This window comes from Astyanax mexicanus, chromosome 4, assembly GCF_023375975.1.
Source record: "Astyanax mexicanus isolate ESR-SI-001 chromosome 4, AstMex3_surface, whole genome shotgun sequence".
Taxonomy (NCBI): domain Eukaryota; kingdom Metazoa; phylum Chordata; class Actinopteri; order Characiformes; family Acestrorhamphidae; genus Astyanax; species Astyanax mexicanus.
In genome coordinates, this window is record NC_064411.1 from 21,609,182 (window position 1) to 21,625,021 (window position 15,840).

The window sequence follows — 15,840 nt, forward strand, 5'->3', positions numbered from 1 at the left end:
AACGACAGCGTTACACTGAGTAATCCTGCGTGTTCTGGTAAGACAGTGAGATATTAGCTAGCGATTCGTCCCCCGTAGCTTGTTTTAACACGGTAAACAAGCAGATTACAGGCTGATAAAACTCACCTCTGAGAGAGTTAGCGCTTAGCATCTAGCTAATGCTAGCCAGGCAAAGCAGCACAGACTTACAGGCCGATAACTCACCTCTGAACGGTGAACGCTTAGCGATTAGCATCTAACTCTAATAATACTGCTCCAGCAGTATTAAAAGTGCTAAATTTAGAAAATACTGATCTCTGAACAGTGAAAAAGCTAGCTAGCTAAGCGGTTAGCATCTAGCTATTGCTGCTCCAGCCTCGGAGCGGCACGGCTCTGCACGGAGTGTGTGTTTACTGCTCCTTACACCTGACGGGTAAAATTTAGATAATACTGATCTCTGAACAGTGAATAAGCTAGCTAATGCTATTTGCTGCTCCAGCCTCGGAGCTGCACGGCTCTGGACTCTGTATAGCACTGAAACTCTGTATAACGCTGCACGGAGTGTGTGTTTACTGCTCCTTACAACCTGACGAGTAAAATTTAGATAATACTGATCTCAGTGAATAAGCTAGCTAGCTTAGCGGTTAGCATCTAGCTAATGCTATTGCTGCTCAGCCTCGGAGCTGCACGGCTCTGGACTCTGTATAGCACTGAAACTCTCTATAACGCTGCACGGAGTGTGTGTTTACTGCTCCTTACAACCTGACGAGTAAAATCCATACAAAAGGCGCACCGTATTATAAGACGCACTGTCAATTTTTGTGAAAATTAAAAGTTTTTAAGTGCGCCTTATAGTCCGAAAAATACGGTACACTGATTATTCATTCAATCAGTATTATTACTCCCTGTAACAGAGTTGATTATGAATTCTTGTATTACACTATATTCTTGTATTTTATCATTGAGTGTTATGTGAACTTATATTCTCTGATAAGGCCATTCATTCAGACTTAAGGGCAAAGATTATAAAAGCAGAGGTCTGCCTGGAAACGAGCGGGTCAGAGCGAATGGAGTTTTCTGATTTATGAATTATTCTCTCCTAAAGGAATGGAAATCGAGGTTTGCCTGGAAACTGTTTTGTCATAGTAAATGGAGCTTTCTGATTTATGAATTATTCTTGACTTTTGCTTATACGTGCGTTTTCGGTTCCTCTTTTCAAGAGAACATCTGTTCAGCATCCTTCCTCCTGTATGCACGAGGCATGTATAAAGATGCCAACAAGAGAGACTTGGGGGCTTTTTCCGATCTTTCTGACTACTCTCATCTTCATTCATTGCTTTGCTTTCTTTTGCAACTTCAAAATAAAAACCTTCTCTTTTTGGCATCCCGGCTTGTTGACTGTCATTTGTCGATTTCCACGACATCCTGCATATATGGAGTGCATTATTACCCAGCAAAAAGCTACACATCGGCCCTTCGTGGGCTAAGTGCGGGCACTGTGGGCAGGGGCTAGCCCATTAAAATTCCAAACAGGCCCAACATGGGTTTTCTGTGGGCAGCCTGTTCATTGGCTGGCCCACTCAAATCCTATAAAAGGCCGCTGTGGGCTAGCCTGAACTGGTCCAGTGCATTAATGCCCCTGTAGGCCCAGTGTGGGAATTATTTGGACAGCCAACACTTTGATGCGCCCACACAAATCCCAGGCAGGCCCACTGTGGGTCAGCCCACATTCAGCCTGCACACACCCTGAAGGGCCAGTGTGGGATATATGTGGGCAACCCACACTCTGGCATGCCCACACAAATCTCATGCAGGGCCACTGTGGGTCAGCCCTAATTCAGCCTGCACCATTTACACACTGTAGGCATTGTGGGTTATATGTGGGCAACACGCACACATATGTGAGCATGCCCACACAAATCCTATGCTAGGTTACTCTGGGTCAGCCCAAATTTACCATACAATATTTTACAATCTGAAAGTTTGTCATAATAAGTTCATATGAAGGGTATCTGAATATTTTTTATTGTTTTTGTCTGTGAGAGCTAGGTAGATTAGCTAGCTTAGTGGATAGGAGCAACACTGTGTGAAATGTATGTGTGAAATATTTTTCAAGACATATACTGTATAGCTATACATTTTTATTTATAAAAATATTTTTATTTAATATGTTGGATAGCTACGAATTTGCTCCATGGTGCTGATTCATAATCTCACCTTTATTATTGGTTGTGCTGATAATAAATAAATAAAAATATTAAATTATAAATGTTTTTGTGCTTGACTATACACTTTGTGTAAGCCAGCAAGGTTATAAAAGTTACATATTTTTTTATTTTTGCATGTGATATTTAATTGTGAGGATCATGTAACCAACGAATCCACCCCCCTCCCCCTCCCCCCTCCCTGCACGTGCCTTTACCACAGAGCAACGATCAAGCTTAAAGGCAAAGTCAGTGAGTGACTTTGGTCTGTCAAAGTGACTGAAAGGTAAGTTATAATTTCTGTTCTACTATACGCTTTTCTATTTTTTGCTAAGATACGCTAATGTGGTGCTAATGCAGTTACCACTCTCAGGTTATTGTAGCATTATAAGGGTAGCTATGTTGAAGTTAGCATTGTGCTAAAAAAAGTTAGCATTGTCCTAGAATGAGAATTTACCTCACATTTAAATAACACAAGGGGCTCCCAAGTTGGCAGCTTATCTCGGCTCTTGGAGAAAGACTGCTGTTAAGTAAGTTAACTTTATATCCAAGTATGTCAACAATAACCATCTAAGGGAACAATGGCTTGCTAAGGGAAATATTAAGGGAAATGGAAAATGGAAAGATATCCACTTAAGCTAAGGGAAAGATAGCCAGTTAAGCTAAGGGAAAGATAGCCAGTTAAGCTAACGGAAAGCTAGCCAGCTAAGCTAACGGAAATATAGACAGTTAAGCTAAGGGAAAGATAGCCAGTTAAGCTAAGGGAAAGATATCCAGCTAAGCTAAGGGAAATATAGCCAGTTAAGCTAATGGAAAGCTAGCCAGTTAAGCTAAGGGAAAGATAGCCAGTTAAGCTAATGGAAAGCTAGCCAGTTAAGCTAAGGGAAAGATATTCAGTTAAGCTAATGCAAAGATAGCCAGTTAAGCTAAGGGAAAGATATCATTTTAAAAAGTTTTGGTATTTTTGTGAACCTGATATCCTGATATCGGCCACCTCACATGTTTATAGAATGTAACTACCAGTCACACACAGTGACTGTAAAGGCTATTTATGTTTCACCATGAATAGCCTGAAGAAATTCAAATTCAAATAACTATCACTATATAAGAATCACTGTAATCGAATACAGTCTGCAAATTTCTCTAAAATTAAGCATTGTACATGAAAAGACACTAACAGTTGTAGTATTTACCTGACTGCATTCTCATATCTCTATATTATCATTTTAAGAGGCCGTGAGAAGATCAATCATGCCACCACCAAAGGATGCAGAGATCGAGCAGGTTGCAAAGGTTTGGCTTTGGAATGCACGGGACCGTTCAGGTGGACGGAAGCATCGTCTCATGCAGTCTCTTCAAAAAAATAGTTAATTTATGATCTATGCTATATTAATGCATAAACAATATTCATTTTTGATATTATGATTAACTATATCTGTTCTATTTATGTAAAGTACATCTATTTTCTCCTTCATTATTATTGCTGTGAGATAAAAACCTTAATGCAAAAACTAATGTTATATTCAATTAGAATTTTTTTTTACTGGTTTGATTGGGATGACATTTTGGTTCCAAGTCTACAAGCAAGAGGAATAAAATTAATAATAGAGATCAGGGGTGGGTTTCCTGAAAGCTTCGTTACGCTAAGAACTTCGTTAACTCGTACTTAAGATTGATCGTTAATTAAAGAGTGTTTCCCAAACCCATGCGTAACTAAAGTACAACGTAAACTCGCTCGCAGATTAACGAGTGCCCTCACCCAGTCGTTATTCTTAAGAGCTTCTTTAGGGGATCTCTACTTGCAGTTCAGCACCTTAAACACCAGGGACCGCCAATTTTGAGGGAGAAAAATTATAATTTCCCTGGTTAAAACAATTATATTATGTTACTATTAATTATAATAAATTATATTATATATATAATTATTATTATAATAATTAATATTATTATATTATATTATTATTTCCCGTGTCTACTGGTGCTCCGGTTTCCTCCCACAGTCCAAAGTTCAGGCTAATTGGATGTCGGATAAAAATTGCCCCTTAGGTGTGAGTGTGTGAGTGGATGTGCCTGTGTGTCTGTCTGCCCTGCGATGGATTGGCGGCCTGTCCAGGGTGTATACTGCCTTCCCCCCGATGCCGGCTGGTATAGACTCCAGCCAGTGAGTGAATGAGTTTATATTATATTATATTATAATGCCAACTTTTTCTGTGGCTTGTAGTCTGACTGGGCATACTGGAATTGACCAATCAAACCCATAAATTATTAAAAATCCAGATTCCTGCAGATGATGCTCACGGTCTAAGCAAAGCTGCAAAGTCACCAAGTCCGTGGATTCTGTAATCAGGCTGTTATGTGGCATACACACACTTATATACACTTCCCACCAGCCCGGGAATTACAGCACAATACAATATATTTCCATGCTATTGGGAAAATTCCTGGTACTGTAGGTCCGGTGCAGGGGACGCCTGCAGTGTCTTTACTCACACCTACACGTATTGTAAAGGGTATCGGTGAATGTGCAGGTAATATTTAATATTATTCTTTATTTAGGTGCTTCTAACCAACATTGTGGCCGTTCATCTGGGCAAACTCTGGGGTGTGTCAGCTCACAAATATATAAATACCAGTCAAAAGTTTGAGACACGTCTCATTTAATGTTTTTTTTTTTTTTTTACATTGTCGATTAATATTAAAACTATGAAAACAATTAATTGACGCATATGGAATTATCTAGTTAACAAAGAGGTGCATGGCCTTTACAATCCCCTGACCTAAACCCAACTGAGATGTTGATTTAGGATGAGCTGGAGCTTTACAGAGTGTGTGTGTGTGTGTGTGTGTATATATATATATATATACACACACACACACACCGGAACATACGTATATGTATTATTATATTATTTTTATATTATTAATAATAATAATAAATTAATATTATTATCAATATTACTATTAATAATATTAGTACAATATCTATTAATATAATATATATTTATTAACAATAATAGTTTTAAAAAAGTTTAATGTTTATTAAACATTTATATATAAACATATGACTTATTTATTTAGCCATATGTATCTTTAGGAGTATTTTATTAATGCCAAAGTACATCCTTTTGTAATTTAAATTTCAAAATATGTATAATATTGATGATTACAACACTTTTTTACATTTTTAGGGTGTAATACTGAATAAATACTGCATAATAATCGATATGTGTGGACCGATTGAGTGCGCTGTTTCGGGGGAGGAGTCAAAAAAGACGTTCTTTAACCTCCTTTGTTAATTTTCACGTTGCGAAGCTCTTTGGGAAACACTCGCAGAACTGGCTCGTTCTTTACTCACGTCATTCGTTAGTTCGTTCGTTATTCGCTGAGGTTGATCGTTTTCGGGAAACCCACCCCAGAGGCTTTGTTCCAGTAGCAATAATAGTTTATTTATTATTCATCTACTACATCAGTCTAGTGCATTCAAGTATTCATTCAAGAATATGATTTGCTGTTTTTATTGATGTTTATATATATATATATATATATATATATATATATATATATATTTTTTTTTTTTTTAATTTAAGTTGTATAATTCTTTGTTATTTTGTATTATGTTTGATATTTATATCATACTGTTTATTATAAATACTGTTTTTGCAAATGGAGATATTTATGCAGTACATGTTTATCTACATGCTAAAATATAAATTTGGGATTTATTATTAAGTAATTTACTTAAATAATGTTGTGTGTTGTTTATATTTCATACATGATACTTTGTGATAAATTAATTAATTTACTATACACTTTAAATTGTGTTATTTATTTAATTGTTTTACAGCCAGTTGCAAAAAATGTCAAAGTGCCAATAGCACAGCTTTAAATTTTCTTCCTTGAAAAGTGTTCTCTGTTCAATATTGCACAGTTCTAAAAATTTGGGGCCACAATTGGTTTTCCGCTGAGGGCATGAGTCAGTGTGTGTGTGTGTGTGTGTGTGTGTGTTAGAGCTCTGCAAATCTCTGTTGGCCCAATGGGCCAATGCTTTGGTGTTGATTTTGCATAGAGGAGTAAATCTTCGCTGGCCAAATGTGGGCTGCCTGAAAAGGGTCCACGCCGTGGGGCCGACGCTATACTGGTGAGCAAATCTCCATTGGCCCAATGTGGGCTCCCTGAAATGGGCCGACGCCATGGTGCTGGTGCCGTCCTGATGAGCAAATCTCCGTTGGGCCTAAGTGGGCTGCCCATATGGGGGCGATACTGCACCGACGTGCAAATCCCCAATGGTCCGATTTGGGCTGCCCATATGGGGCCGATGGCGTGGGGCCGATACCGCACCGATGTGCAAATCCCCAATGGGCCGATGTGGGCTGCCCATACGGGGCCGATGTGTTGGCCCACATTGGGCCCTCAATGGCCCAGTGTGGGCATGTTTGCTGGGGTGCCTAGCCTAGCCTAGCCTAAACTGAGCTTACACCAGTAAAAAATGCCTGTCCGTGTAAATAATACATATCGATATACCACAAAAATGATGTCCCCATTATTGAAACATTTCTTATCGCGATAAATACAGATATCAAATTATTGTCCAGGCCTAGAATAGAACAAGTCTTTCTTCATTCCACAGCTTTAATATCAAACCCAGTCACTTCCATCTGATCTATATAAATGCAGCACATCAGGATTTCCACATTTCTAATGCTAATGTAAACCCAGACAGCGTGTGGTAAAATCCGAGACGGATCCTCACAATGGATCTGGTCCAAAGATCACTTTCACTACAGACTAATCCGATCCAGATTTTGAGCAAATCGTCACTTTTATGTTAAAAAATATGGACCATATTTTTTAACATAAATATGCAACCACCTAGCAACAGCATAATATCACTACAGCAACCACCTAATACTGTTACTGTGCCAGAAGGAAACATATTATTAATATTAACAATTAGATATTAAAGGCAGATCTTTACTTTAAATACAGATTAGAATCACATTCTACTATAAGAATAACTGGCTGGTTTGTTAAGCGTTTCTCTGTGTTTAAATACAGCACAGGGTTCTGACTCTGGTCCAGGAGAAACTCTGTTCTCAATATTTTAAAACTGTAAAATATGCAGATCACAGCTCCAGGATTAGAGCTGAAACCATTACAATACAAAACTACTTTACATATTAAACCCATCACTTAATTTACTCACTTTAGGACAGGAGGTCCTCCTCCACTGCTGGAGTTCTGAAGATCCATCATTTACTCTTCTTCATTCACACACAGCTGAACACTGCCGACACCGACCCCTGAGAACAGATCAGCCGTTACAATAAAACCTTTATTCTTACAATAATGACATTATCATCAGAACTGCATTAAACAATACCTGATAAACTAACAAACCAAACAGAGAACGATACATAACAGTGTGATTTACCTCATTACACATTATTCTACAGATTACAGAAACATTACTGTTATTATAGTTATTATAATTTAATTATTATTAGTAATATTACTGCATTACACAACATTATAAATATACACACTGTTCTATTATTATCAATAATATTATTATTATGTTACTGAATCAGAATAGAGAGATTATTTAAGTATAATATAAAACAGCAGGATTAAAAACACTAACACACCACGTGATCTTGAGCTCCGTTGCTCCCCCTGCTGGTTAAACAGCGCTACTGCATATAATCACGCCTTTATAGCAGCTCCGTGTTTTTATCTCCCCAACAGATCAAAGTCCACATTAAGCAGTAATGCGCTTTAAACAGCATAAACTACACTGTGATCAATAAATATCAATCTATATCTGCGCATTTCTCTTCAGTTTACAGCATTATTGATCTGTTACAGCTGATTGTTCTCCAGCCGGTCTGATCTAGACCAGGTCCAGGTCTGATCCAGGCCCGGTTCAGATCTCCATGCTGATCCTGGTTCTTCCAGTGGAATCGGACACTGAGCTGAGCTTAAAGAACCGGTTCTGGATCTGAGGAACCTTTAGAACCGGTTCTGACTTTAAGCTACACGGTTCTGTTCTACATTCTCTTCAGTTCTGAACTTACCGAGTGAATCCGGACTTCTGTCCTCTTCTAATGGCGGAGACTGAACTTACTTTCACTCTCTCCTTCGCTGCTTCACATCTCTCTCCCTCTAGCCCCGCCCCCCTGCTCTCTCACAGCGAATAGACGCTGGGTGGGCGGAACTACTGTTAGTTTTTGGCTATTGTCAGCCAATCACATCACAGGGCCGAATGGAATGTTTGACTTTATACACATTTTATAACGTTTTCATTAGTTTTTCATGATGATTCTGTTTTCCATAACTGCATTAAACAGCCTGAGCTCACTGTCATTATTTATTGAAGTGTTATGTATCTGGAACGATTCTGCTCCACCCCTGGACTGCAGATCCAGCTACCCCTCTGCGTTGTGTCAATAATTTCACAGGAGTCAGAACTGTCACCTCTGTGGTTTATTGCTCTGAGTTGCAAAAGAGAACAATATTTCTGTCTGTGAGAGGACACAGCGTAGAAACTCCTCCCCCTTCAGCTATCAGCGCAGACTGGTTAACAGTAACTACATGAATAATATATAAAATTAGGTTATATAAAAATATACAATATTTATAAAAGTATAAAACAGGAATCAAAACACATTTCACATTATATTCTTTTCTAATATTCAGCAATACTGTTCAGGTTCAATACATATTAATTGGCACATATACATATCTAAAAATAAAACTATTTTCTCAAAATGCAGAAAAAACAAATTACCCAGTGGCTATATCACAATAAAAAGTTCATAATAGCTCATGGTGTACCAAATTTAATACAACCGACCATGCGGTTAGAGCTTCAGCCTTTTTACATAACATTTACCACACAAAGAGGTGACATTGTAAGTGAAACACTGCCCCCTACTGTCCAAAACTTATAATACACAGAATATAACATACCTGATTGCAAAAGAGAACAATATTTCATGTCAGTGAGAGGGCACAGAGTAGAACCTCCTGAGATAATATTAAAAAAAGCCAAATCTAACATTTCCAGTAGCTAGACCATGTAAACAGAGCGTTAGCTAGCTAGCTGAGACTAGCAAAGTGACTAGCTTTAACCCTCCCTCGATATAAAGATTTCTGGTTAAATTGTAATCTCTCTGTCTTTCTCTCTTTCTTTTCCTCCTTTTCATGCTGTCCTCCGTTATGTTCTCCTGCTTCTTATTGTTGTAATCAATCTTCCAAGGACGTAACATCCAAGGCAACCCTCCTGGCACCTCCTGGCTTACGTGGAGGATGCTGAAATTCTCTGTCGGGTTTGACAGTGGGGAGTGGCGGCGCTTTCCCCGGTGACTAGAAGATACTTCTGTGTCTGAAGAAAATTACATTTATATTTACTTTGTATCTGGAGAAAACTGATTAACAGTTACTAATGATCTGTATGAAATGGATATAAACTTACTAAATGTACAAATTATTTGGATTTTTAAATCTAAAAAGCAGCTGAGAAACAGCTGGGCCTTCCAGCAGTATATTCTGTTTTTATTTTTCTTATTGGCAGGAGTGTACAAAAGAACATGGTCTCCTTGTCGATGGATGGACCGAATGTAAATTGGAGGTTTGTTGAGCTCATACAACAAAAAGAATATGGTGAGCAATTTGCTGTGGCTCAGTGGCTCAATGTGAAATTGTAGGAAGCTCTGTCCTCCATACGCTCCGAGAACTCTTTCAGGAGTGGTTTCCTGATGTGGCAGATTGAGAAAGTGCTCAGAGCCCTACACTCTTTCTTCAACTGTTCACCAGCAAGAAGAGAGAACTTCAGTTCCCTTTACCTTTCTGTGGCCACCGGAGGCTTAAACAAATTGCCGGCCATTAAAAGAGCAGTTGAAGTTTGACCCTCTAATGTAAAGTATGTGGAACTGATCAAAACAAAGAAGCTTCCCAACCCAGGGTCATCATCATATGACACGATTACTGTGCCCGAATGGATAACACAACAAAGCCTCAAGGAGCACATGGGGAGGTAAACAAAACAAGAGAACTGAGGACAACAAACACAGGAGAACACAAATTACTATTGATTAAACACAAGGATCTTTTATTCTCTTAAAGGATAGCTAGAGCCCAGGTCATAGGTCATAGCCTATATTTTGCTACTAAATGTTTTATATAGATAAAAAAATAATAAGAAAGCTAATAAGTATTGAAACTCCAACAAACTGATAAAGTCACACACACTAAGGAGACGAGCAAAACAGAAAAGAGAGAGCAGTTATTAATACTAACTAGTGAAATTAATAAGAAGACTGCCGAGCTGTGACACATGAGAGACATATAAAAACACAGTCAAACAACTGTATGTTTTATAGATTATCTCTGGCAGAAGTATGGTGCTGAACGGTACGGAACAAGCTGAAACTTCAAACTTACATATTTTTGCTGTTTGTAGGTAAAAAGGTTGTAAAGGCTGTTTTGTCGAGTTCTCTTAACAGAGCACTTTTATGTTTATTTGATAGTTCTTTGAAATATTTTTTCCTTATAGAAAGTCAGTAATGTTCTGTAAGGTGGACTGAATTTCATATTTTAATTCAGTTAAACTTTTTTTGTATACTGTCGCCTGGTGTGTCATTTTTTTTGCCACAGCAGTAGTATTATTTCTTCTTTTCAGAGGTATTAAAAAGGTCTTAAAAGTCATTAAATTTGAGCTTTAAAAATGTGCAGATACCCTGCCAGGGATGAACGTGATTACCGGCCTGGGAAGAGGCTCTCATAACAGGGGAGATGAACTCCGGTCAGACCGGCTGGAGGCAGCGTTAGCTCCTTTTATAAACAATTTTTCTTTTGAATTTAATAAACGTTTCTCTCTTAAAATGACTCATTTTGCCTGTTGTCTTTTTATTGTCACTATGCTTATTGTAGGATCAAACTAGTGGGTAAGGGAAAATTTCACACTTTTATTTAAAAAAAATATATAAAGCATGTTATGTTTTTGTTTTATGCCACCAAAAAATATCAAAATAGATTAACTGACTATGTATAACTGTACTATTGGGTGAAACGTAGCTTAGTTTGATGATTTAGCTTTGATGAATTATACAAACTATTTATCATATTATGGTTACATAACTCATACATTTCTGAAAAGAATCTAAACAGAAATAAATACAACTGACCATACAGAGTATGAAGTGAGGGAAAGTGTGTAAAAAAGGAAATGAGTATTATTTCATTTAACAAAGTTTTATTTTTATATAATGGAAAGTTATCTCGCCCCTGCAGTACATACCATTAGAGCCTCTGTTCCAGCAGTTATACATGTTGCTGTTTCGTTATATAAACTAGGCTCGTGTGCCGAGTATCGCGTTACCGCCAACCAGTTTGGCATTCATAAAAGCACAGTAAGAAATGTGTATATCTATTTTTGTAAAGGTATGGTACAGTCTCCAATCAAACAATTAATAAAAGTCCCAAATGAACACGAAGCCCTGGAGCTGGTAAACAGATTTGAGGCAACTTCCCGTCTACCTCAGATTATGGGAGTGATGGACGGAACACGTTCCTGTTCTGCCCCCTCAGATGACTACAAAGATTTAGTGAACAGAAAAGGTTGTTCCTCTTCTGTGCTGCAGGAAGTTGTTGATGAGAGAGGACTGTAAGTGAGTTTCAGAGCATATTTTTTCACATTCCACATTTGCATTTTTATTTTATACAGTACTGTGCAAAAGTTTTATTCCATCAGCAGCTCCTGATTTACTGTTAAACCTTGAATTACTCAATGTAATAATTGTAATTAATGAATTACATAATTTAATAAGTAAAATAAACATGAGTGTGATTAATGTCACACTCATTCATTTCTTTCAAACACTCTTCATGCAGCTGCAAAGAAAGAAATATTAGCTAATATCAACTCAGCCTGACAGAAAACCTGCAATAACTAAACCAACACTAAAATATTACACTTAAAGTACTTAAACAATGTAGATTTTTCATATTAGTTCAAATTCATTCTTTCATGCCAATCAAGTAGAAATGTTGAAAGCTAGTCAGACACACAGGAAAGTACAAAAGTACCACATCCCTAGAAACTAAGCTAAATCAGATCTTAACATTATGCAGCTGAACCAGACTCAAAAAATGTAAAAAAACAAACAAACATATAGCCATTACCATGTTACAGTTCTATAAAACAAGGTAGTTAATATGTAGCTTGAACTTGATAGGCTTCATTCAGTGGTACTGTCTAGCTTGCTAAGCTACCTCAAAACCATTTCTAACCCTTTTATATGCAGAATAATTAAAGTATACTTTTTCTGCTTATACTACATACTACATTTTAGCTATTTAAACTGTATTTCAGTATACGTGTCACGCCTGGCCCTGTTTCCTGTCTGTCCTCGTGCCTGTGTTGTCCCACGTGACCCGTGCCCCTGTGTTCTGTCAGTGTTTTTCCACTCACCTGTGCCCATTTGTAGCTCCGCCCCTCATTAATCAGTCCCCAGGTGTTACCTGTTCTCTTTCCCGCCTTGTGTGTGTATTTAAGCGTCTCTGTCATTAGTGTTGTTGTCGGTTCTTGTGCGTTTATACGTCTGTCACGGCTGTGTTATATCCTGTCTGTCTGTTAGTCTCCTGTTTCGGTTTGATTTATGTTTTGGTTTCTGTTCTTTAATAAATGATACTTGCGTTAGCGTCCGCTCTCCTCGTCCAGTCCTTCACACAGCGTTACAGAAGAACCGACCTAAAATATGGACGCTGCAAGTAATCCTTTTTTTGGATCCAGGCTGGCTATCCGACCCACTCCCTTCTCTCGCGGCGTTCAGGAGGAGTATGCGGCTGAAAACTCCTCCACTTCCCGGCGCCGGAGGAGAAGAGGTGGGCGGCGGCGCTCTCAGCGCTCCCTTTCTCCGGTGGAGGATTTCCGGAGCGGAGAAAATTTTGGGGGGGCGATACGGGTTGGTGCGGTTAGCCTCGGTACTCTTTACAAAGGAGGCCGGGCTACCCGGGAGCTGTGGGACTTTCTTGGCTGTGCTCCCAGCAGCTCCGAGGACGAGGAGCCTTTCCCCGCACCAACCCGCCTTCCGCTGCCTGATCCCGCACCTGTTTACTGGCCGCCTCCTGTTTCCACGCCGCGCTCCGTGAGGCCCGTGGATGGGACGCCACGCTCCGTGACTCCCGTGGCTCATCCGCGCTCCTCGACTCTCCCGGCTGAGACGGCGTACTCCGTGAAGCCAGCGGATGGGACGCTACGCTGTGTGATTCCCGTGGCTCATCCGCGCTCCGAGAAGCCGCTCTCTGAAGCTCCGGCTAAGCTAGCTAGCCTGCTAGCTCCACCGCGCTCTCAAGCTCCACCTACTTCCAGCTCTCCAGCCCGGCCGGATTCCAGCTCTGCGAATCCTAATCCAGAAGCAAGCTCCGGTCCGGTCTTTACAGCCTCGCCTACTGCTCCAGTCCTGTTGTTAGCGGCCGCCGCGCCTGCTCAAGCTGCACCCGCCGCGCCTGCTCAAGCTGCACCCGCCGCGCCTGCTCAAGCTGCACCCGCCGCGCCTGCTGAAGCTGCTCAAGCCTCCGTGTCTGCTGAAGCTGCTCAAGCCTCCGTGTCTGCTGAAGCTGCTCAAGCCTCCGTGTCTGCTGAAGCTGCTCCAGTCTCCGTGTCTGCTGAAGCTGCTCCAGTCTCTGTGTCTGCTGAAGCTGCTCCAGTCTCCGTGTCTGCTCCAGCTGTTCAAGCCTCCGTGTCTGCTCCAGCACCAGCAGTGCTTGCCACCCATGTGGTACCCACTGTCCCTGACCCTGTATCCGCGGCTCCGTCCGCCTCTGACCCTGTACCTGCTCCAAGAACAATGTTTGGCCCTAGGCCCCGTGTCCCTAGACCAGCAAGGCCTCCTGACTTTGCCCCCAGAACTCTGCCCAGGCTGGCCCCTCAGACATTGACTTTTCCCAGCCCTGGGCTTCCGTCTATGTTTGTGTTTGTACCTGTGTCTGTTCCTGTTTTAGTTCCAGTTTCTGTCTGCGTCCCAGTACTCGTTTCCAGTAGTGTCTCAGTTCCTGTCCCCGTCACTGTGCTAGTTTCTGTCCCAGTTAATGTTTTTGTCCCTGTTCCCCTGTCCAGTCCTGTCCTGTCTGCATCCCTGTCTAGTGTCCAGTTCCCTGTCCAGTCTCAGTCTCCTGTCCAGTTCCCCGTCCAGTCTCAGTCTCCTGTCCAGTTCCCCGTCCAGTCTCTGTCTCCTGTCCAGTTCCCCGTCCAGTCTCTGTCACCCGTCCAGTTCCCCGTCCAGTCTCAGTCTCCTGTCCAGTTCCCCGTCCAGTCTCTGTCTCCTGTCCAGTTCCCCGTCCAGTCTCCGTCACCCGTCCAGTTCCCCGTCCAGTCTCAGTCTCCTGTCCAGTTCCCCGTCCAGTCTCAGTCTCCTGTCCAGTTCCCCGTCCAGTCTCAGTCTCTTGTCCAGTTCCCCGTCCAGTCTCAGGCTCCCGTCCAGTCTCAGTCTTCCGTCCAGTCTCTGTCCTCTGTCCTGTCTCCGTTTCAGTCCCCGGTTTCGTCTCGTGTTTTCTCCGGCCTCTCCCCGCCGCCAGCCCCCGGGGTTCGTTTTTACACGCCTCGGGAGCTGCGCGTTTAGGGGGAGGCTTCTGTCACGCCTGGCCCTGTTTCCTGTCTGTCCTCGTGCCTGTGTTGTCCCACGTGACCCGTGCCCCTGTGTTCTGTCAGTGTTTTTCCACTCACCTGTGCCCATTTGTAGCTCCGCCCCTCATTAGTCAGTCCCCAGGTGTTACCTGTTCTCTTTCCCGCCTTGTGTGTGTATTTAAGCGTCTCTGTCATTAGTGTTGTTGTCGGTTCTTGTGCGTTTATACGTCTGTCACGGCTGTGTTATATCCTGTCTGTCTGTTAGTCTCCTGTTTCGGTTTGATTTATGTTTTGGTTTCTGTTCTTTAATAAATGATACTTGCGTTAGCGTCCGCTCTCCTCGTCCAGTCCTTCACACAGCGTTACAATACGTTGATGAAATATATACTTTATTTGGCTGTGTTAATTTTGTACTAGTGATGTACTTAATAAAATATATACTTAGTATTACTTTGTAAAACATTTTCACTTTTAATAAGTGTGTCCGGGGGGCAAATAATAAAACTACTTCAGTCAAATTTTGTGTTGCTCATTTTGTGTGTTAAAACTCTTTTACTTTGAAAGTTTATTTTAGTTGTGTTTATTTTATTTTAGGTAAAAGAACTTTAACAGCTGATGTTTGTAATAAGATATCTAGCTTTTCATTGTTCAGTTTATGTTCTCTCCTCAAAATGAATGTGAAATCAAATCCACACTTAAATCACACTTTTAATATGGTTTTAATGTTCAGTTGTACAAAAAACATACTTAAATTGTATTAAGTAGTGGCGGAAATAACATAAGTAGTATACTCAGTATAAATTTAGTGCACATTTATATAAATTTAAATTATAAACACGTAGAAATCAAGTACAAATTAGTGGTTCCAAAATAACACAGCTTAAGTACAGACCTATTTTAGCATGAGTCATGTAAACTTTTTCACAAGGGAAGAGTTTTTCTGTTAGCAAATTATGTAGCCACTATACTCAAGCATTTAGAAAGCCAGTCAATCCTACAGACAAAAATATAATATGTCCTACATAATCTAAA

General features: G+C 40.4%; 2 protein-coding genes and 1 pseudogene across 16 annotated transcripts in view; all 3 read right to left on the reverse strand.

Annotated features, from left to right (window-relative positions):
- Positions 1 to 15,840, reverse strand: part of LOC111196704 (NLR family CARD domain-containing protein 3-like) — a 124,074-nt gene that overhangs the window by 72,692 nt on the left and 35,542 nt on the right. For 2 of the 11 annotated variants that reach the window (XM_049477096.1, XM_049477086.1), the window contains exons 1-2: positions 8,258 to 8,347; positions 7,387 to 7,483 (exon numbers count right to left, since the gene is read on the reverse strand). The exons of 5 other annotated variants lie outside the window; for them this stretch is intronic. In XM_049477096.1, the coding sequence (XP_049333053.1) occupies positions 7,387 to 7,436 (50 nt within the window). In that variant the 5' untranslated portion in view covers positions 7,437 to 7,483; positions 8,258 to 8,347. Of the gene's footprint in view, positions 1 to 7,386; positions 7,484 to 8,257; positions 8,348 to 15,840 lie in introns of those variants that run through there. 4 more of the 11 variants (XM_049477090.1, XM_049477091.1, XM_049477095.1 and 1 more) reach the window with 2 other exon arrangements.
- Positions 1 to 15,840, reverse strand: part of LOC125801440 (zinc finger protein 239-like) — a 91,483-nt pseudogene that overhangs the window by 6,605 nt on the left and 69,038 nt on the right.
- Positions 13,207 to 15,169, reverse strand: LOC125801540 (uncharacterized). Of its 5 annotated transcripts, none has more exons than XM_049478361.1 (3): positions 14,538 to 15,169; positions 14,448 to 14,477; positions 13,207 to 14,387 (listed from the first exon to the last, which is right to left on the reverse strand). In XM_049478361.1, the coding sequence occupies exons 1-3, from the start codon at positions 14,915 to 14,917 to the stop codon at positions 14,255 to 14,257; spliced, it is 543 nt and encodes a 180-aa protein (XP_049334318.1). In that variant the 5' UTR covers positions 14,918 to 15,169; the 3' UTR covers positions 13,207 to 14,254. The 5 variants fall into 5 exon arrangements, with proteins under 5 accessions (XP_049334318.1, XP_049334316.1, XP_049334315.1 ...); XM_049478359.1 differs by having other exon boundaries at positions 13,207 to 14,417; XM_049478358.1 differs by having other exon boundaries at positions 13,207 to 14,417; positions 14,448 to 14,507.

What these genes read in the sequence shown, in the direction of transcription:
- LOC125801540 (XM_049478358.1), bottom strand. Translation starts at nt 14,917, where the DNA reads ATGGGCACAGGTGAGTGGAAAAACACTGACAGAACACAGGGGCACGGG. An exon ending in CTGGACGGGGAACTGGACGG is followed by an intron (nt 14,508 to 14,537) that starts GTGACGGAGACT and finishes GGAACTGGACAG; the next exon opens with GAGACAGAGACTGGACGGGG. An exon ending in CTGGACGGGGAACTGGACGG is followed by an intron (nt 14,418 to 14,447) that starts GTGACAGAGACT and finishes GGAACTGGACAG; the next exon opens with GAGACAGAGACTGGACGGGG.